General features: G+C 36.4%; 1 protein-coding gene across 4 annotated transcripts in view; it reads right to left on the bottom strand.

Moving 5' to 3' along the window:
• Positions 1 to 23,331, bottom strand: part of XPO1 (exportin 1) — a 45,296-nt gene that overhangs the window by 8,267 nt on the left and 13,698 nt on the right. For all 4 annotated transcript variants that reach the window (XM_078444517.2, XM_078444518.2, XM_078444520.2 and 1 more), the window contains 13 exons: positions 23,243 to 23,315; positions 8,740 to 8,801; positions 8,485 to 8,529; positions 7,077 to 7,258; positions 5,814 to 5,862; positions 5,613 to 5,732; positions 4,338 to 4,466; positions 3,518 to 3,676; positions 1,984 to 2,181; positions 1,062 to 1,200; positions 690 to 871; positions 455 to 611; positions 191 to 354 (listed from right to left, as the gene is read on the bottom strand). In XM_078444517.2, the coding sequence (XP_078300643.2) occupies positions 191 to 354; positions 455 to 611; positions 690 to 871; positions 1,062 to 1,200; positions 1,984 to 2,181; positions 3,518 to 3,676; positions 4,338 to 4,466; positions 5,613 to 5,732; positions 5,814 to 5,862; positions 7,077 to 7,258; positions 8,485 to 8,529; positions 8,740 to 8,801; positions 23,243 to 23,315 (1,659 nt within the window). The remainder of the gene's footprint in view (positions 1 to 190; positions 355 to 454; positions 612 to 689; positions 872 to 1,061; positions 1,201 to 1,983; positions 2,182 to 3,517; positions 3,677 to 4,337; positions 4,467 to 5,612; positions 5,733 to 5,813; positions 5,863 to 7,076; positions 7,259 to 8,484; positions 8,530 to 8,739; positions 8,802 to 23,242; positions 23,316 to 23,331) is intronic.

Genomic DNA, 23,331 nt, shown 5'->3' with positions numbered 1-23,331 from the left:
TGTCTCATTATGAACATTTAACCACTCCAACAGAGAGGTGGGTGGAGGGACAGGTGAAATAGGGAGGAGGATTAACACGTGTACTTATGATGGGTCCTGAGTGATGTATGGAACTCTCTATTCCCATTAATGCATTCCGATTAAAACAGTAGTCATTTTCTAAGAGAGGTATACTCAGAGCTCTACATACCTGTTGAGGCTGAAGATCACAAATTATGGTGTTGATATTGTTCAAAATTTCATCAATAAATGGCATTACTTCTCCAACCTGAACCTGAACAAAATGCCTGCGGCATTTCTGAGCTATTTTAATGAAAGTATCACAAGCCATATCTTGGACTCCATCATGGGTCTCTAAACAAAACAAAAACATTTATCATAAGATTTTCAAGAAAAAATGTTTTTGTTCAAGAAGCATAGAATAACTAAGTAATATATATTAAAGAGGATTTACCATGCATGAATTCAAACAACTTGTTAACTACAGTCTTCAAAAATTTCCAGTGAGCTCTTAAAAATCTTGGATATTGACCTACTATGTACATGATATTTGAAGCGATAATAGCTTTATTATCTTTGCCTCTTTTCTGTTCACATAATCCTAATAGATCCTGTAAAACAAGAGAAATTTCAGTCATTTAGAATAAAATACAGTGACCTAAAGGTTCCAGTTGCTACCACTCGCATACCTTTATAACAGTAACAAGAAATCGTTTTTCATCCTCTTCATGCATTGCTCCACTAATGGAGCCTATTGCCCAACACAATGTATTCAAATTTTTCCATGACCACTCTGTACCATTCACTTGATTGTGAAGCTTCTCAGTCATTATTCTTTCTGTATCTACATAATCCAGGTGAGTGAGATAAACTATAAAGGAAGGGAAAAGGTTCCAAAACGTCAAATAGCAAAACTCTATGAATAGAAATATTAACTAAGAAATAACAGCAAGTTAATAAAGATGGTTGTTGACAATTCAGAAAACTATACATTTCCTAGTATTTTCACCCCAAGAGAATTCTAAAGATGAAGATTAAATTGACAGCATTTATTAACTTACCTAATGTTTCTCTCATATTCTTATACAAATTAATGGAATCTGTATCCTTCATGAATTCTCTTACAACTTCTCCCTGATCATTTTCTACAACCAATACTTCCTCTGGTTTAGCCATACGACTAACCATTAATAAACGGACCTATTCAACAAATACACAAGAAAAACCTGTTACCTCTATGAAATCAGCCACATCCAGCATAGGAAAAAAAATTAAGAATAAGCACTTTATACTTAGACCAACATACCTCCCAAAATTGTTCTCACAATATAAAATATAGACATTTAGAAAATAGAATTCTACAGTAAGTTTTCTAATGTTATTTATCATGAATAAACATCTACTGTTAAGTTTCCTGTGTCTCATCTAGAGACTGATTCAGTAGATTGGTAAGTGATCTCTTAACTTGCATTTCTTTTTTTTAAACTTTTAATGTTTATTTTTGAGAGAGAGAGACAGACAGAGTGCGAGCAGGGGAGGGGCCGAGAGACAGGGGGAGACAGCATCCGAAGCAGGCTCCAGGCTCCGAGCCGTTAGCACAGGATCTGATGCGGGGCTTGAACTCACAAAAGGTGAGATCACGACCTGAGCCTGAGCCAGAGCCAAAGCCAAAGCCAAAGTAGGCCGCTTAACCCACTGAGCCACCCAGGCACCTCTTAATCTGCATTTCTAACAAACTCACTGGTGGTGCTGATGCAGTATACTCGTAAGGCCACACTACTAAAAACCAAAGCTCTTAAACCAATCCCTTTCAATGGTCTAGTTTTGAACGGGCATGAAAAAGTTGGGATTCAATTTTTGCAACTCTTTTATTTGGATAGATTATAAAAGCCAAAATAAAATAAAACCCACCATTTGCATTTAGTCTTCAAAATCACAGCAAGGAACAGGAAGAGTGAGCAATCAACCACCCAATTGAGTTACCTTGGATAACACGGGCAAATACAGCTGTCTCCTGGGAGGAACATCAAAATGTTGGCTTCCAGATAGCAACGGAGAAGCAGATGTAGAGAATGGGCTCTCTCTATAGAGTTCAGCTGCTAAATGATTCCAGTACTCAAGACAAATCTTAAAGATTTCAGTTTCCTCCACTTCTGATACCAACAACATATAATGAAGGGCCTACAAAGAAGACCAAAACTATCAAAATAATCCTTAGACATTATTATCCTACCACAAATTGCCTTCCACTCGTTACATTAACAGGAAATAAAAATTCATGCTTCATTTTACACAACTGTTTCATCATTCATCTAACACACTACAGATATTCTGTAGGAACAAATTGTGCTTTCTTCTTCATCCCTTTTTTTACATGTTTATTTTTGAGAGAAACAGAGAACAAGTGGGAGAGGGGCCGAAAGAGAGAGGGAGACACAAAATTCTAAGCAGGCCCCAGGCTTTGAGCAGTCAGCACAGAGCCCAACACGGGGCTCAACCAACAAGCCAGATCATGACCTGAACTAAGCACGAAGTTGGATGCTTAACCCATTGAGCAAAGCAGGCGCCCTTCTTCTTCCTTTTATTAATGTTTCATTAATTTATTTGTTTTTGAGGGAGAGAGAGAAAATCCCAAGCAGGCTCTGTGCTCAATCTCATGAACCGTAATCAGGAGTTAGGACGTTTAACTGACTGAGCCAACCAAGGACCCCAAACTGTGTCTTCTGACAGGTCCTGGAATACTTCAGAAACCTTATGTAGTTATTAGCCAATACATATGTTAATTAAGTCCCCTAAAAAGGTATGGACATTTAGTACCAATAGTAAACTGTAAACAATCCAAATATCCATCTACTCAGGAGTGGACATGCAAAATATGATATAATCATACAATGGAACATTATTCAAAGAATAATGAAATGAAACACAAAGAAATGAAATATATAGGCTGCAAGATGAATGAACCCTAAAAACATGCTAAGTGAAAGAAGCTAACTACAAAAACCATGAGCCCATTTATATGAACGGTTCAGAATAGGTAAACCCACAGAGAGCAAATAAGTGGTTGCTAAGGAGCTGGGGGGAGAGCAGAATGAGGGATTATTTTAATAGGTATGTCACCCTTTGTGGGTGATGAAAAGGTTTTAGAAAAGGTGACAGTTGATAACACTGTGAATGTCACTGGACTGTACACTATAAAATACAGTTTTACGTTACATGCATCACACTTCAATTTTAAAGACTATCTTTAGACTCCATCTCAGAAATGTCTGAGTACCCTTTAGGAATTTAATTTTGATAATAAAATTACTGATCTGGCATTATTGAGAATATAAAAAAGCAAATTCAGCCTGTAACTCAGAACATATTTTTATGCACTGACGAGTAAGAGGTAAGAAGATACATCAAAGGTACAGACATTAATAAAAGGGTAGACATTTTAGAACAAAGGCATTTCTGAAAAAGCTTTCATTATGTAGAGAAGAATTTCAGAAGCCAGAGGCTTCATAAAGCCTACCTCCATGAGTGTTTCCCTGAGATTTAACCTTTTTTCTATAAGTTGACCATGTTCCTTAAGAAAGGTGCAGAGAAACAAACTGAGATTCTGAATAAAGTTCTGTTCATCATCTTTTCCATTTGAGTACGCAAGTCGAATATTGGTATTTAAAGGTAGCATCTACAAGTTTAAATATGGACCATTAGTCTGAGCCTGTATTTTAAAACCCACAAAAGACATTATTTCTAAGCCCTAAAATTTGATCTCCTTGTTACTAATATTAAACCATAGACTTAAATAGATTATTCTTCACTAGAAACCTTTGGTTCTTTATAGTTGTTTTTGTGTTCTGGCTTCTGATTTTTAAAAATGCTATAAGTGATAAGATTTCTTTTCAATTTTTCCGTTATCAGACTTTTCCTTCCTTAATGTTATTAGAAACAAAAATATTCAAGTAATTCATTCGTATTGTAAACACAAACTGTTATGTAGTATTATGAGTAACATTCCGAATAATTTCCTACATACCTAATCAAGATTGCTCTGGACCATCTCTTTAGTTTAGAGACATAAGTTTTCAGAAGAAAAGCTAATACTTAAACCTCAGGTTTCCAAGTTTTTAAATTCTGTTTAAATACATTACTATGATACTCCCAGAATCTTTATTTCAAGGAATTTTCAAAATGTTCACTAAAACCTCTACCTAATCTTATTTTATATAATAAATACACAATCACATTATAGCAGATCTGTTATGATTGATTAGTTGTGACAAAGCAGTTCAACCCAACTTTTTCCAAAGCACTAAAATTATTTAGTCTGTTGTTAAGTGTTGTATTACCTGTTTTAGCTGCATCATTGTCAGTGTAAATAATGTTACAAATTGTTCCTCATATTGGCTTACACTTACACCAGCAATCTCAGTGAGGCACTTCAGAGAGACATTTCGAAACATTGGAACATTCAGGAACTATTTTAATAAACGAAGCATAAAATTAAATGGCCATTAATACTTTATTAACAATTAAAAAAAATAAAGGTTTTAACAATTGAGAACATAAGAGGGAAAAAAACAGATAAATGGATAGATACATTTTGTTTGCACATATATTTTGAGGAAATTTCATTATACATCCAATAGACAGTAAAAGCTTCAGGAGCAAACTGTGCTTTATTTTGATAGGTCTTCAGACATCTAAAACACAAAGTTGCTTAGTGACTTCCCAAAATCTATTATATGCCTTAATTAAGGACATTATGTTTTATGCATAGTCTAAGAAAGTCCCAGGATTTACTTAGGATTTTAAGAGATGGGCAGCACACCTAGGATTAACAAACGTGTGACAAAATTGGCATACCATTTGTGGATGGCAATTTGGTAAGCACCAAAAACCTTAAAAAAGAAATAACAGACATGCCTATTGCCCTGATACATGTATAAAATTTATGCAAAATAAATATTTAGAAAAGCAGATAAGTGTCATTATTATTTCACAATGTTTCCTCTGCAGTACAACTGACAATAAGTTTTATATATAATTATCTACCAATACAATGTCTCAAGTATTATAAATTCATATATTAGAACAGAGTATTACCTCAATGAACTGAACTATAAAGCCTCAAATGTTAAGTTATAATAAGGCCTCAATTAGGCATACAAATTTATTCATCGTATCTGCCAAGAAAACATCTGGAAAAATAATGCACCAATTGGTGGTACCCAGTCATCTCTGGATGAACAATTATTAAGACCTCATATAGGCTAGGCATTACACACTATTGGTTTAAAAAAAAAAAAAAAAAAAAAAAAGGAAAAAACCCAGACTTTGTTTTATAGAAATGTCCCTTGATTTACCTTATTGTGACCTATACAATCAACTAAAATCAAATCAAATCTGTTAAACAGTGGTTCACATGGATTTCTAAGATTTCTGACACCATTTCAAAGAATTACCAGCTGCAACTAATGAAAAATTCTCCTGAGCAGTTTTCTCATCTTAGAAATAACACTAGTTATACCTATAAATGCAAAATGGTTTTTCTATAGCACAGAGCATTACAAATTATGAACATATGCCAACTAGACAGTGATAAAGAAATGTATTCACTATACCTTATAAATTAATGTGCTGATTAACTTGGTCTCAAAAATATATCCCAGTGGAATCCAATTAAGAAATCTGAGCAATGTTTCCAAAGTTGCATGTACAAGTGGAGCATTTTGGGAATTTTCCTATTAATGAAAACATACCTGGTAAATAATCCTCTTCCTATAATTAACTGCTACTTAAAAAATGAAATCAAAAGCACTTACCATCACAAACTGACACAGCTGGAAAATTTGCGAGAATTCATTGCACATGCTAAAAGAAAAAAGTAAACTGTTTAGAAGACACAAATACTGTAATTATTTACATAGTAAGAAAATTACTAAAAATGTCACCAATCTGGTCGCTAAAAATTTGAGTCACTTCTATTTAAACACAAATATCAATAACTTCATCAAAAGCTACAAAAGTTACTAAAACTACATGTAGTATCACTCTTTCAAAGCTTACCCATAAAGAATACTATAAAGAGCACATAATTTGATTTTGTGGAGATTTTTGTCTTCCTCTAATGTGAGTAATTTCAATCCATCTGGTCTTCTTAGTGATTTTTTTTTATTTTTAAAAAATTGTTTATTTTGAGGAGTGGGGGAGGGAATGCGAGGGGGGCAGTGAGAGAGACAGAGAGGGAGAGAGAATCCCAAGCAGGTTCTGTACTGTCAGCAACAAGAGGCTGACACAGGGCTCAGTCCCACGAACCATGAAACCATGATCTGAGCTGAAAACAAAGAATTGGGTGCTTAACCAACTGAGCCACCCAGGCGCCCCTAAGATTTTATTTAAGTAATCTGTATACCCAACGTGAGATGTGAAATTACAACCCTAAGATCAAGAAGAGTCGCATGCTCTACTGACTGACCCAGCCAAGCACCCAAAATCAATCTTTTAAATCAAGATAGTTGAAACAAAACTCTGCAAAATAAGAGGGGTGGCATTATATACATGTATCCTAAATCCTAAAATATGCTTATACACCAAAACAAAGACAAACTTGTGAAGTCTGAAGCTAGTTTGAATATATAAATGTGAAATACTGCTGTGCCCTACCGATGAGAACAAATTTTTATCACTAAGTGAAAAAATAAAGTGGCCTGCTTCCCAGGACACAGGACTGGTAACAATTCAGTTGACATTTGGACCCAAGTCATTTCCTTGAATTATATTTAGTCACCATATAAAAACAGATCCCAAAGGTTTCTAGAAACTCCATACCTATACTCCTTTTGCATGAGATGTATGAAGTTATTTTGCTGGGACAATGAAGTGTGACATCTTATCTTTATCATCACACATAATTTTTCAAGGCTCCAGATTTAGAATTATTAGGTCCATTCTAGGACTATTTAAATTTGTACACAAAAACAAAAGTAATTTAACATATTTACAATCTCAAAAATTTATAATCTACCTCCAAATTCCTGGACATCCTTTCAGAAAAGCTTAAATTCTAAAGCAAAATAATTACTTGCCTGTCTTTTAAATGCTTAGCTTTCACTTGAGTTATTTGTCCACTAGAGAAATCAAACACTTCTTCACTCAAGAGTTTAAGAATCACCATATTATTCTGACAGAGACTTTCACTAGTCCTACTTGCTCCAACAATGTCACTGATAAAAGTTGGCCAGTGTTTTGGCCATTCTTGTTTCAGTATCTGAAATAAGATAGGAAATGTTAATTTCATTTTACTTCTCAATGGCAGATAAAGCAAGAGTGAATAACAACCACTTTTCATTTTTTCCCCCTTGAAATGTGCCAGCCTCTATAGAATCAACTAGATAAAGTATAACATAGATAAAGTATAGCACAGATAAAGTTTTCGGCTTCAAATGCCCAGGACTCCTCTCAGTTTTCCCAATTGGTCTAGTCTGGTTCCTTTTTCTTTTTTAATGAAAGATTTTAAGTAATCTGTACACCTAACGCAGGGCATGAACTCATAACCCCAAGATCAAGAGATGCATGCTTGCGTGTTCCACCAACTGAGCCAGCCAGGTACCCTGGTCTAGTCGGTTCTAATACGCATGCATATCAATAAAGCTGGATACACACGTACATATTATCCTAGTAGATATAAAGATCTAACTCTAAGCAGTAAAAACATGATGGGCAGAGAGGCTCATTTTCTCATATAAATTTGGAAGGCAGCATTATAATTGGGGATGGAATCATCTTTGACCAAAGTCTAATGAACTGCATTACATTTTGAAGTCTATACTATATATTATGCACACTAGGATTTTCCCAACCAGATATTCTATACAGTACCTGTTACTATAAGAGGTAACTAACGTCTTTGTACTTCTCTCCATCCCAAAGATAGGCTGACAACAAAAAGTCCCCAGGATAAAAGTGTAACTTAATGAAAACCCAAATGTTTTCATCACTTACTAAATGGAAAAATCTGTATTTTTTCCTCACACACCAATTAATGTTCTCAGGAAAATTTTTGCAGTATTATAAAAAATATGTAAATACAAAATTCAAAAGTGAGATTATTAGAGAAGTTTGAAAAACAGACTAGGTGTAGAGATCGGTTTAAGGAATGTTGAATTCAAAAGCAATGATTTATGAATTAAAATGGAGACAGATGACATGGAAAAAAGTATGCAAAGGAACAGGCAAATGAAAAAACTGTAATGGGTCTGATCCATACTGGAGCCATAGAAGTGATGAACTTACAGTATATAAAGTTTCCAACCATAGCAAAATTACAATTTCAAATGCAAAAACAGTAGGTTATAGTTATTGTAAAAACTATTATTACTTTAAGATGTTAGTCTAGCTATTTGACAAAGTAGGTTTGAATATTTTGTTCCAGTAATCAGCCTAACTGAAGCATTAATTATTCTATGGAAAACAGTAAATCAAGTAAAAGCTTACCTGAACAAGAATCATATTTAATTTTCCAATATACACCTTTTCCTTCTAAGAAAAGAAAAAAGTTTAATTAAATGAATGTCTAAAATAATAGTAAGAACACAAGCAAAGGAATTCCTCTGAAAAAAATGAATGCAGATCTACTGTAAATGATTGTACATATATGTTTGTATGTCTGTGACAGGAGTAGATTTAAGCTGAAGATTCATTATTTAAATGATTTTAAATTCTCACACTAATTTCCAAAAATGGTCTTACCTCTACACAAGTTGGGTCAGATGACGTCTTGATAATGAGGCCAACAACGTATTTTTTAATTCCTATTAAAAAAAAATATTCAACACTTTCATAGCACGCCGATAAATCATCAGTAACAAAAAACCGAGGAAGGGGAAGATAAAAGGTCAGATAATAAACCCCAATCCCATCAGAAATATTTACATTTTTGAATGATGCCCATCATTTTTGTGTACTACCCTTTAAATTTTAACTTTTGTTAACTTTACCACATGTATAGGTTTAACAACTACAGATTATATTCTAAAATATTCTTTAATGCTATATCAGTCAACATGTAATTACAAAAAAAACCCCACCAGGGATTAATTTGTTGTTCATTTAAATAAACAAACTTATTTTTATAAGGTTAAAACTACAAAACCCCTGAAAAGCATTCTAAGTAAGTTTATTGAAAATATATTTTTTTGAAAAAAATGTTTTACCATTTATTTTTGAGACCGAGAGAGACAGAGCATGAACAGGGGAGGGTCAGAGAGAAAGGGAGACACAGAATCTGAAACAGGGTCCAGGCTCTGAGCTGTCAGCACAGAGCCCGACGCGGGGCTCGAACTCACGGACTCAAACTCATGGACCACGAGATCATGACCTGAGCTGAAGTCCGATGCTTAACCGACTGAGCCACCCAGGCGCCCCTATTGAAAATATTTCTAAATCAAGATTAGATGTTGTTTCCCTTTTCAAATTTAATTGTAACATTAAGGTATTCCCAGAAATTTTTTATTTTGAGAGAAAGTACACCTGAGCAGGGGAGGGGCAGAGAATCCCAAAGCAGGTTCCGCACTGTCTGCCCAGAGCCTGACATAGGGCTTGATTTCACCAACTGGGAGATCGTGACCTGAGCTGAAATCAAAAGTTGCATACTTAACCGACTGAGCCACCCAGGCTCCTGAGGTGGAAGTGATTTTAACTTGTCCCCTCCACTACAATACACAAGAATTAAGGAGAAAGCTTTGTTTATAATGTTATTTACTTAAGGATATCTTAATAGTACAACCTATTCTTTAAACAACAAGACTTCTTGCCTGTGATTTTAATTCACATCATTCAAAATTTACAGAACATCTATTATAAGTTCCCTTCAGTTTTAAAATTACACAGTGCTCCTACATCAATACATCCAATGGGTTTGAGAGGTAGGACCCTTAAATAAACAAATTATGATTTCCTACCATATAAAAACTATTCTCACATTTAATTTAGGCTTTGGTACCAAACGATCATCATCTTTGACAGCTATCTGACCTTTGAAAATACAGTTCAAGAGCTTCTGCAACTATGTTGCCCCAAGCTTTATGTAACAAATTTGGAACTCAGGGAGAGGGGATTTGCTAAGAAATTTACCCATAATATCAAGCAGGAAATACAGCTGACATGAAGGCAGTAAAATGCTGATTTGATTGTAAAATCATCTCAATACTTCATGTGCTGAAGTATTAAATTTATTCCATTTGTTCCTCCATTTTCTTTCATATTCCAAGCAACTAAACATTAAAATACACTAATTATGTAAATAATTTCCTTATTGTAAAAAAACTACTAGTACAATAAAGTCACACGAGAACTATTTATCAACTGAAAATGTAATGTTAAATGGTATCAATATTCACAGATTAAGAGACATTTAAAAAACTGTTTGGTAAGTGCCAAAAATTTGTTATATACAATCTAATATAAACTATCTCATTTATGTTTTTAATAAAGTTTTTTAATGTTTGTTCATTTTTGAGACACACACACACACACACTCTGAACCAGGCTTCAGGCTCTGAGCTGTCAGCACAGCTGACATGGGGCTTGAACCCACAAACCATGAGATCATGACCTGAGCTGAAGTCGGGATTCTCAACCAACTGAGCCAGCCAGGCACTCTTCATTTACATTTTTAAAAGCTAGTTCTACCCTAGGCAAAGACCACAATACTAAATGCTGCAGACAAAATCTATCAATTAATGCTAAAAAAGAATGGGAAAACCTTTCAGAAAAAATAAGATACCAGTGTGATCTCAATTATCCCAAGATCGTTTTCAAGGAAAAAACCCAGTAATTTTGTTAAAAAAACAGCAGGAACCACCATAACCAGATAATAAATGTTAATAATAAATAAATGTACTAGCATTACATACCCTGTCTTGGTGGACTGAGGACACAACACCATTATTCTTAAAAAAATTTTATTGTTTTATTTATTTTTGAGAGAGAGACAGCATGAGTGTGGAAGGGACAGAGAGAGAGAGAGGGAGCCACAGAATCCAAAGCAGACTCCAGGCTTTGAGCTGTCAGCACAGAGCCAGACGCAGGGCTCGAACCCATGAACTGTGAGATCATGACCCTGAGCCAACATCTGATGCCCAACTGACTGAGCCACCCAGGCACCTGGGACATACAACACCATTATGACATTCTTACCAAAAAATCATGGAACCTCCATTTAATCCCGAGGAATTAAGACAAACCTAAACTGAAATACACTCTACAAAATAAATAAATGATCAAAATTCATCAAAAAGTGTCAAAGATGTATCAAGCAAGGATTAAGAACCATCACACATAAGAACACTAAAAAAAACACACTAAGCTGTAGAACAGAAAAAGGCCTTTAGAAAAAACACGTGAAATTTAAATGGGCATAGTTCAGTTAATAGTACCGAACCAATGTTTTTTTCATGGTTTTGATAAAATTTTTTAATGTTTATTTTTGAGATAGAGACAATATTGAGCGGGGGAAGAGTACACGGTGGTGGCGGGCAGGGGACGACACAGAATCTGAAGCAACTTCCAGCCTGAGCTGTCAGCAAAGAACCTGACACGGGGCTCGAACTCACAAACTACAAGATCATGACCTGAGCTGAAGTCGGATGCTTAACCGACTGAGCCACCCACGCAGGCACCCCCCCTGCTATGGTTCTGATAATTTTATTATGGTTGCAGAAGCTTGTTAGTATTAGAATAAACCAAAGGGTATTAAGTGCATTCTATATTTTGGGCAACATTTCTACAGTCTAAAAACAAGAAGAAGGCTATGTGGACACAAAATCAGGTCGAGTTTTAATAAGACAGTAAAAAAAGGAAATAAGAATATCAAATTTGTTTTATTAACATTTATTTTCAGACTGCAACAGCACACATGAGCAGGGGAGAGGCAGAGAGAGTCCCAAGAAGGCTCTGCACTGTCACCAACCAAGCTACCCAGGTGCTCTGAGTATCAAACTTATTTTAAAACAAGTGCTTCGGTACATGAATCATTTATTGTAACAACCATACATCAGTTTTAAAAAACAAGCTAGGTGCGCACCTGTGTGGCTCAGTTGATTAAATATCCAACTCGATTTCAGCTCAGGTCATGATTTCAGAGTCTTGTGAGTTCAAGCCCAGTGTAGAGCTCTGTGCTGACAGCATGGAGCCTGCTTGAAATCCTCTCTCTCTCCCTCCCTCCTCCCCAGTGTTCTCTCTCAAAATAAATAAACTTAAAAAAAAAAAAAAAGCTAAATTTTACCAATTATTTAGGCTAACCCACAAAACAATCCCACATATCCTTAGTGTCCAGAAGATTTAACCAAAACGTAAATATGGTATCGCTGGTCCTTCTGTTCTTTACATAAATACTACTACTAAGGCATCTTTAAAAAATTAAATGACAATTCTAAAAAAATATGAATAACAATAAACATTCCTCTGAATCCTCTTAACACAGGAAACAGCCTAAAAACAGAAATATATTGCCTTCTCTCTGTTAAAGGAGAGACAATACCATATAATGAGATTTAGCAGTTTTCTTCTTAATCTGTCATAAGAAATGAAACAATGTCTAAAACCACTATTGCTGCCTCTATTTGGAACACATATCTGTTTGGAGGCTTTTCTCAGCCTCAGGGAACAGTAAAATAGGATCAAATAGATCCTTCAACTCTTCTGTTAGCAATTAAATCAATTAAGTATCTTCTCCCTGTTTTCAGAGGTCTGAGGTTCACCTGTAGATGAAGCAAAGCGTAAATGATGAAAATAGTAGGAAAACAAAAATGGAAATTTCTCACAGACAATATAATATTAATTTAATTTAATGTCACTCTGAAATGACAGTACTTCAATCCCTTCACACCGGAACAATGCCTTTTCTGATCAAGTAGTGCTGCACACAAAGTGTCTGGAATCTCCTATTGCTAGGTACAAAGCTTATTTCATCAAGTACTCTAACTTCTTCCCCAAGTACATTCCATGGCTTACCCAAAATTTAAAAAAGCAGCTCAAAGAGGAGGAGTTTTACAACTGTAAATAAATAGCACAATGGAGTGCCTAGGTGGCTGAGTTAAGTGTCCGACTCTTGGTTTTGGCTCAGGCCATGATCTCACGGTTCTGTGAGTTAGGGCCCCAAGTCAGGCTCTACACTGGCATTGCGGAACTTGCTTGGGATTCTCTCTCTGGCCCTCTGCCACTCGCATGGTCTCTGTCTCTCTCAAGTAAGCTTAAAAAAAAAAAAAAAAAAACTTTTAAATAAAAACTAAAGAAATAGTGCAATGACATCGTGCTTATCAAGGCAGAAAAGCCAAATGTTGACAACTATTAGAGAAGCTCAGCTTCTGAAACTTAACAGAAAATTATCTGAGATTTTACAGAAAATTATATATTCTCAGTGTCTTATTCTTTGTACCAAATGAATTCATGTTTGTCACGTGCAAAAGAGATATTCACATAATATAAATTTCTTAAAATAAGGCACTCCCTATACACATTCATATAAAACTTTATTATCTGTCAAAACCTATTAATATAAAATTGTCTGTTTCCTATCATTCAGAAAGTGTATGTGAAGAACCTGGGATATTTCTTCCAGCAGCTTTCTAAGCTCCTCTTTGGGAATGAAGAAACGATAAGACACACAAATATAGATAAAATTAAAAAGTTTTTGAAAAATCAAGAACATTTCAGCACAATTATGTTCTTGTTACTATGTCATCAAGCTTTTCAAGGGATTCATAAAATCACTTTTAACAAATTTTTATCTATAGCTCCTCATTCTATTCTTCTCAATTTGAACAAAAATTCACCTCCAAAGTTTAAATTAACCTACAAAGTACTGAAGAGTGCTATTTTATTTTTTTAAGTGTTGCTTTTTAAAAAAGACTGGCCATGTATATTTTCTTTAAAATCTACGCTAGCATAAAAATGGCAAACTAGTCATAGAAAAGCATATTATGATGCAAAATTTTCAAATCCATGTTTATGCATTTATCTCTTATAATCTATTTTCTCAAGGTAAAAAAAAATGTCTTCTGACAGTCTTATTTACAATAAACAATCGGGGTGCGTGGGTGGCTCAGTAACTTGAGTGTCGGACTTCAGTTCAGGTTATGATCTCACAGTTCATGAGTTTAAGCCCCACATTGGGCTCTGTGCTGACAGCTCAGAGCCTGGAGCCTGCTTTAGATTCTGTGTCTCCCTCCCTCTCTGCCCCTCCCCTGCTCATGCTGTGTCTGTCTCTCTCAAAAATAAACATTAAAATAAAAAAACAAGCAATGCTAAACAGTCAACATAAACTTATTGAAAATAGAGATAATGTCAACTTTAGCTAGTGAAAAGGTAAGATTAAAATAAACCTCATCCTGGGGCACATGGATGGCTCAGTGGGTTAAACATCCAACTTTAGCTGAGGTCATGATCTCACAGTTTCTTAGTTCAAGCCCTGTGTCCAGGCTCTGTGCTGATTGCTTAGAGCCTGGAGGCTGCTTCAGATTCTGTGTCTCCCTCTCTCTCTGCCCCTCCCCTGCTCACACTCTCTCTCTCTCAAAAATAAACATTAGAAAATATAAAATAAACATCATCCTGCCTTAGAAGTTACACATCATCTTGCAAGCTACTTGCATCTAGGAATACCTTCCAAAAAGTGGATAATGACAGGGTAAAAGAAATCCATTACCAAACCTGAATTTCATAAAGAGGATTCACTAAAAACCTTTAAAATATGAGAACTTATTACTGACTACAACTTCCTGTGGATGTCATATTCCCCTGGGAGCAAAAGCCTTACTTTTCAAAATTTACTTAAGGTTCTACCTTAGCATCCCATCTGGTCAGTGATAGATTGTCAGCAACTTTTCCACCAAATACATGATTCTACCTACTAAGAAAAATTGCATTCCTAGACAAATTATAAAATATGTTGAATAAAAAAGCTGCACATTCTGGGGGTGCATGGGTGGCTCAGCTGGTGAAGCATCCAACTTTGGCCCAGGTCATGATCTTGCAGTTCCTGAGTTCGAGCCCCACAACGGGCTCTCTGCTGTCAGTGCAGAGTCTGCTTCATACCTGTCTCCCTCTCTCTCTGCACCTCCCCCACTCGTTCTACCTCAAAAATAAGTATTTAAAAAAAAAAGTTGCACATTCTGATTCCTCTTTCACAGTGGCTAATTTTTACATATTACAGAAAACAAAATCTCAACACACTATTATTATAAAAGCAAAACTACAGACAAAACTGAGTTCACCCCAGTTCCAACCACTGTGCAATACTTAAAAGTATCCAATTCCCCTTTATAAATTTATTGATGCATTATTATTTTAAGTAAACTCTACCCCAATGTGGGCCTCAAACTCACAACCCTCAAATCAAGTCATATGCTCTCCTGACTGAGCCAGTCAGGTGCCCCTCCAATTCCACTTTAAATATTTTACATTCTTAAGCTCTAACAATGCAAGTTTGGTACATTTCTCCATCAGAGCCATTTTAATTGAAAGTAAGGTTCTTTCCCTGTGCCATAAATTTATCACAAATACCTGTCCATCTAACCACCAACAGTGACCATCAGAAAGACAAGACACTAAAATATAGTTATCTTATCCTCTTTACACCTTCTTGTACAGATGAATCCAGAGTACGGTTCCTACTCTTCACTCAATTCAATACTTCAGATAACAAACAGCAAAATGAGAGACAGCTAAATCAATTCAAAAGTGGGAATTTTTAAAAAATTTTAATGTTTATCTTTGAGAGAGAGAATGAGAATGAGAGAGAGAGAGAGAGAGAGAGAGAGAGAGAGAGACACCGAGTGCGAGTGGGGGAGGGACAGAGAGAGGGGAAGATACAGAATCCAAAGCAGGCTCCAGGCTCTCAGCTGCCCGCACAGAGCCCGACGCGGGGCTCAAACGCAGGAACCCCGCAAGAGCACGACCTGAGCTGAAGTCGGACGCCTAACCAACTGAGCCACCCAGGCACCCCTCAAAAGCGGGAATTCTTAACCCAGGGCTCACACAGATAGGCTAGAACGATTATTACCTGCATGTTTAGTAATTTCAGGAGGAACAAGCTGTAGGAACAATGATCACTCTTTTGTTTATTCTGACAATGAGAGAGAAAGCACAAGTGGGGAAGGGCAGAGATAGAGGAGAGAGAATCCCAAGCAGACTCTCTGCACTGCCAGTGTGGAGCCTGACATGGGGCTTGAGCTCATGAACTGAACCATGAGATCATGACCTGAGCCAAAGTCCAAAGCTTAACTGATCGAGCCACCCAGGTACCCCAGAACATTGATCACTCTTAAAAGGGTTTTATGGCCTCAGATATTGAACAAGAACTATAAACGATATATAAGGAATTTAAATTTTATTACATTTATAGCATCATTATTTATAATGGGCAAAAGATGGAAACAACCCAAACACCCACCCACAGATGAACCAATAAAAATGTGGTATAGACTACAAAAGAATATTATTCAGTCATTAAAAAAATGAAATTCAGATATCGAAGGCTGTAACATGGACAAACCTTGGAAACATGTGCTAAGTGATGTTAACCAGACACACATAAAAATGATTGTACCTACAGGAGTTACTTAGAATAAGCAATTCACAGAGACAGATAGCATAACAGTAGTTAAGTAGTTAACAGAAATTGGGGAGACAGTATAATGGGAGAGCTCATGTTTAATGGGTAGGGTTTCAATTTGGGATGAAAAAACTTTAGAGATTGATAGTGATAATGGTTGTACAATATTATGAATGTATTTACAAACACTGAACTACACACTTAAAATGGTTATGTATACTTTATGTATATTTTATCACAAAACAACTGTTATATTTAAGATTCATTGATTACAGTTGACCCTTGAACAACGCAGGTTTGGCCACACAGATCCCCTTATACGTGGGTTTTTTAGGTAAATACAGTACAGTACTGTAAATGTACTCTCCTTATGATTTTAACACTTTTCTCTAGCTTACTTTAATACAGTATAAAACACATATAATATACAAAATATGTATTCATCAACTGTTATCAATGAGGCAACACACAGTAGGCTATTAGTAGTTAAATTCTGGGGGATCAAAAGTTTTGCACAGATATGTGATTGCCAGGGGGTCAGCTTCCCTAACCCCTCACACACACTGTTCACGGGTCAACTGTACTGCTAGTGAGAATGTAAAATGATACAACTATTTTGGAACATAGTTTGGCAGTTAAACATGCACCTACCATATTATCCAGCCATTCTACTCCAGCTAATCAAGTAAGTGACAGAAAGACTGGGGAGGAGGAAGGGTAAAAAAGAAGGCAATCACAAAGATGAAGACCTTGATTACAGTGGTGGTTTCATGGGCATATGCTTAAGTCAAACTTCTTATCAAATTGTATAAGTGAACAGCTTCTAGGTTTTGATAACCATCTCTTTCCTTTTGTTCCCCCTTCCCTAAGGTTAGTAGCTGCTTCCTGTGTTTACTAACATCTGAGTTACCTCAATGGCCCTCTCCTGGCCTTACCAACCCCCTCAATTCTCTGCACTAAAATCCCTCGTTTGGGAAAATGATAAACGAAACATGGTAAAATCCTTTGTGGTAAATATAGGGGACACACAAAAGTAGGTATTAAGGAGCCTAGTTAGGAAGCTACTGCAGAAATTTCAAGGTTATTTGGTGAAACGAATACATTTTTGTGGAAAGAGACTGGCGAAACACATGCCGGATGTTTATTCATACCTAGCACCTAGAAGGGCCCAGGGGCTTTATACACATTACCTTTTCTATCATATCCCAAAATGGTTGCAAAGCAGTCAAGATTCAGAGGAGTAAAATATTTTGCATACAGATCATACTAATAATTGTACCATGGGGGCACCTGGGTGGTTCAGTCGGTTAAGTGTCCGGTTCTGGGTTTTGGCTCAGGCCACAATCTCACAGTTTGTGAGTCCAAGCCCTGGTTCAGGCTCTGCATGGGGAGCACGGAGCCTGCTTGGGATCCTTTCTCTCCTCCCCTCCTCTGCTCTCTCTCAAAATAAATAAACTTAAAACAAACAAATAAATGTACCATATGCCTCATTCCATAGGAAGGGCACTGAGTAAAAATCTTTTGGGTAACTGGATTTGTCAACTTACTCAAATTAAAACACAGAAGTACACAACTCAGGAACTTAATTGCCCAACTACCTTTAATTAAGCACCCAAACTTTCAAAATGTCCAATTATGACTTTATCACTTGGGACTACTCATAAATTGACCATGACTTTTCAACTATAGTAAGTTCTTATCTCATGAAATGAAAGGACATGTAAGCCATATGCCTTAACAGATTAAATCATGATCCTCTGGTTCAAAACAAAACAAAACAAAAGAAAACAAAACATAAGGCTATCTTCATACAGATAAATTTTTTTCCCCAGGGAGGATCAAATTAGAATTTCTAATTCTAATTAGAATTTTCTAATCCAAATGCAAACATTATTTTTAAAAAAGGAGGAGGGTTAGCTGGAAAAATTCATGTTGATGTGCAGCCCAGATAATCAACATCACTAACAATCCTAGTGTACCTTTAATTACTTCAGTGTCTAGCAACCAGTCTCTTCAACAACTGGGTGTTGGGAGAACTGGACAGCTACATGCAAAAGAATGAAATTATACCCCTTTCTTATTACACCGCGCGCGCACACGCGCGCGCACACACACACACACACACACCTTAAAAGAGAGTTACACCTAAATATGAGACATGAATCTAAAACTCCTAGAAGAAAACATAGGCAGTAATCTCTTAGACCTAGCACAGGTGTCTCCTCAGGCAAAAGAAACAAAACCACAATTAAACTATTGGGACTACACCAAAATAAAAGAACTTTGCATAGCAAAGGAAACCATCAACAAAACAAGGCAACCTATTGAATGGGAGAAGATATTTGCCAATGATCTATCCAATAAGGGGTTAACATCAAAAATACATAAAAGCCTGCAACTCAATATCAAAAAATCCCCCATATAATCTGATTAAAAACGGGCAGAGGACTTGAATAGTTATTTTTCCAAAGAAGACATACAGATGGCAAACAAACACATGAAAAGATACTCAACATCACTAATCATTAGGAAAATGCAAACCAAAACCACAATGAGAGATCATCTTACATCTGTCAGAATGGTAGAATTAAAAACACAAGAAATAATCATCCACAGCAAGGATATGGAAAAAAAAGAACCCTCTTGCATGGTTGTTAGGAATGTAAACTGGTGCAGCCACTGTGGAAAAAAGTATGTTCAGGTTCCTCAAAAACTTACATACAGAAATACTGTATGATCCAGTAATTCTACTACCACGGATTTACTCAAATGGAAACACAAATTCACAAGGTCTATGCACCCCTATGTTTATTGCAGCAATTAATTCCAATAGGCAAGATGCGGAAGCAACCTAAGTGCTCATCGACAGATGAATGGACAAAGATGTGGGGTTAAATACACACACACACACAAAGGATTATTACTCAGCCACAAAAAAGAATGAGTTCTTGAAGGTAAAATGCTAAGTGAACTAAGTCAGAAAAGGACAAAATACCATATGATTTAATTTATATGCAGAACCTAAGGAACAAAATAAACCAACAAAACAAAGCAGAAACATACCCATATATAAAGAGAAAACTAGTGCTACCTAGAGGACAGATGGTTACACGGAAGCAAAAGGGGTAAAGGGGTGAAGGGGTGGGGCATCTGGGTGGCTCAGTTGGTTAAACGTCTGACTTCAGCTCAGGTCATGATCTTGCGGTTCGTGAGTTTAAGCCCCGCGTCAGGCTCTATGTTGACAGCTGAGAGCCTGGAGTTGCTTCAGATTCTGTGTCTCCCTCTCTCTCTGCCCCTCCTCTGCTCATGCTCTCTCTCAAAAATGAAGAATAAAACACTAAAAAAAAGGGGGGGGGGCGCTGAAGGGGACTGGGATGTACAGGTTTCCAGTATGGAAGGAATAAATCATAGGGATGAAAGGTACAGCATAGAAAATACAGTCAATGATATTATAACAGCATTGTATGGTGACAAATGGAAGCTACACTTATGGTGAGCATGGCATTACATTGTACACCTGAAACTGTGTGTCAATTTTACTTCAATAAAAAAATTTTAATTGAAACAAAAATTCTCTGGGGCGCCTGGGTGGCTCAGTCAGTTAGGCATCCAGCTGTTGATTTTGGTTCAGGTCATCATCTCATGGTTGTTGAGACTGAGCCCCGTTGTCAGTCTCTGTGGGTTCTGCACTGACAGCACGGAGCCTGCTTGGGGAATTCTCTCTCTCTACCCCTCCATAGCTCAGGCACTCTCTCTCTCTCTCAAAACAAACAAACATAAACAAAAAAAACTAGTTTGGAAAAATGTAGAAGTTATTTTGGCTTGCTGTCTGTGCAAATGTTTTCTTCCTTTAAAATACTGCCATTTACATGAAGGAGAGGTTTAAAGGGCTCAACCTGATCATCATCCCCTTCTTTTATAGTGAGAGTAGCACTCATTATATATACCTTATTTAACTTTTCTATATCTTCCCAACTACTGCATGTTGGTATAGGGATACATTTACATAGACTTAATACCAACTAATGCTTTGTACTAAGCAGAAACACAATATATGTACTAGGTAAATAAATATATATGCTAAGGAAGATGGACAAGGAATAGCTACCAAGTGGAGACAACAGCTTTAAAAAACATGACAGTTGTAGATAAAAAGAATATACATTATTTTGGGGGTTACACAAACTTATTCCCAATACTTAAGTTACTTAAAGATGAAATAAAAGTAACATTCAGAAAACTTAGTGTACTTTGGGGGATAAGAAAGCTTAAGACTGGAGAACCCTACCAGGATTGACAACGTTTAAATTAATTATAAAATTCAGAGAGTACTGAATTTCCCCCCCAATGTTTCACTTTAAAAACACGATCACACTAAATGCATCATGCAAAGTTGTTGTTGCCTATTTAAATTTGGAATTCACATTCTCTGGGAGGCACATTACATGTTCTTCCAACAAGCCTGTGAAAGATCCTAGAAGTTATACCACTTTTTCCTCCATGTAATGACCTCACTGACAATGGTAACCATCATGAGTGGTTTTTATAAAGTTTAGATCCCACTTAATCGTTATCATTAGTCTTTAAGAGAAATACCAGGGGAAAGGGGATTCTGATAAATCTTTATTATTTTAGAGAGCACACATGCAAGGGGGGGGCAGAGGGAGAGGTTTTTTATTTTATTTATTCAATTAGAGAGTGAGCATGAGTGGGGAGGGGTAGAGAGAGGGGGAGAGAATCCCAAGCAGGCTCGGCACTGTCAGTGCAGACCCCAACATGGGGCTCCAACTCATGAACTGTCAGATCACAATCTGAGCCAAAATCAAGAGTCAGACACTTAACTGACTGAGCCACCCAGGAACCTTGGGAGAGAGAATCTTAAGCAGGCTCCATGCTCAATGCAGAGCCCAAATCCAGGGTCCATCCCATGATTCTGGGATCATGTCTTGAGCCAAAACTGTCAAATGCTCAACTGACTAAGCCAACCATGTGCCCCTGATAAATCGTTTTATAGATAACAGCTGACCTTTGAACAACACAGGCTTGAAGTGGATGGGTCCATTCATATGTGCATTTAAAAAATTATATACAGTATAATACTGTAAATATATATTCACTTCAATTTTCTTAATAATATTCTTTTGTCTAGAAATGTTACAGGCAGAATAATCACCATGTCTCTCTCCGGTTTCTTCAAACGTGACACGTTTTCAAAAGTAAACAGTTTTACACACCCTGGAGTATGTGCACATCTGACACGCATAAACATGAGAAGCACTGGGACTTTATGATAAAAACCAAAACTTACTACTGCTCTCATTCATGCAGAAGGCTAAAAATGTCAAATCCTCAGGGAACCCTTTAGCCTCCAATTTTTTCATGGAGAAATTTTTTCATAGAGAACCATGATCAGCTAGTATCATTATAAATTGTTTCATTTTAAAGTCAGAAAAATGTCGAAGAATCATCTAGTGCAATCCTTATGTGGTAAGAGGCAGAGGACTATGTGTTTAGAAACAAAAGAGGGACTTAACAGCAGCAAAGGAACGAGAAGTGCTCCGAAGATCCCTAAAGGGCAGTGACGAGATATGAAGGATCTATTTGGTCCAAACAAACTGGACTTACTAACTTCTGAGAAGGTCACACAACATGATCTAAAATAGTTTCAACCCCAAATAAAATATTTAAAAAAATAGGAACCTTTTTTTGAAGGTAGTATTTCCCCCTGTACTCTCATTCTTACTCTATGGCTTATGGTACATTAAGGACACTGCCATTAAAAACTGTCTTATTCACCTATAAACATGCCAGAAAGATGTCAGGTTTCTAGAGAAAGACCAGCTGAGTAAATCCAGGTCATTATTCCACCATAAAAAAGACATGAAAAAGCAAGTGAAAAAAGACATATTAAAGATCAACAGTCCAAGACAGGAGACTGGTTTTAATAGAAAAAACTGCCACCAGTAGTAGCATACTCCCCATTATAAAGTTCAGGCTTGTACTTATATATTTTTCAGAGGTTAACAAGGGATCTAAAGTAGGTAACAGAGGCAGTATATGAAAACTGGAAGTAACTACATCAATATACTCCAAGAGATTAAGCTTGCCCCAAGTTTCTTCAACAGGACTGTTACTGAGACAGTACAAAGGCAAAAGTTAAATATGAAGAGCAAGCATCATCACATCCTAATTTTCTTTTCTTTCCTTAAGTTAGAAGTCCATATCTTCTAGCGCTCGCCCAGAATTTCCAAGGTAAAGCCTTGTGACTTTTAAAATTTCGTTTTTCCTTTGCTTTTACAGTACTTATCACTGGTCAGTTACCATTTGGCAAACTTAAACCCATGTATAAGAACACACATTCAAATTTCACTCACTTCAAACATGGTCCCAATTAACTAGAAGTTGATATATACTTTTTATCACGGTACTTATTGTAAACAGTTCAACCGCTTTGGCCTCCCCTTTCCCCCAAAAGGTAAACTAATTCCTCCCCCTGCTTTGCTACATGACGAAAGCCATAATCTCCATTAAAGCATAATAACTACTAAAGATTTAACAATCCCCCATCTGATATTCAACTATAATACAAATGCCAAAAATAATAAAATTCTGGATTTACAATTCTTCAAAGCATTTTCCTACCTTCACACTGGTTCCTCGGAAGAATCTTCCATCTTGTTTTTATCACATTTTCCAAAATTTGTAGTCCATAATACTGAAAATTGGAGAAT

Source organism: Panthera onca, chromosome A3 (assembly GCF_046562875.1).
Source record: "Panthera onca isolate mPanOnc1 chromosome A3, mPanOnc1 haplotype 2, whole genome shotgun sequence".
NCBI lineage: Eukaryota > Metazoa > Chordata > Mammalia > Carnivora > Felidae > Panthera > Panthera onca.
Note: the sequence above shows the minus strand (reverse complement) of the source record. Positions and strands in the feature narration are given on the sequence as shown.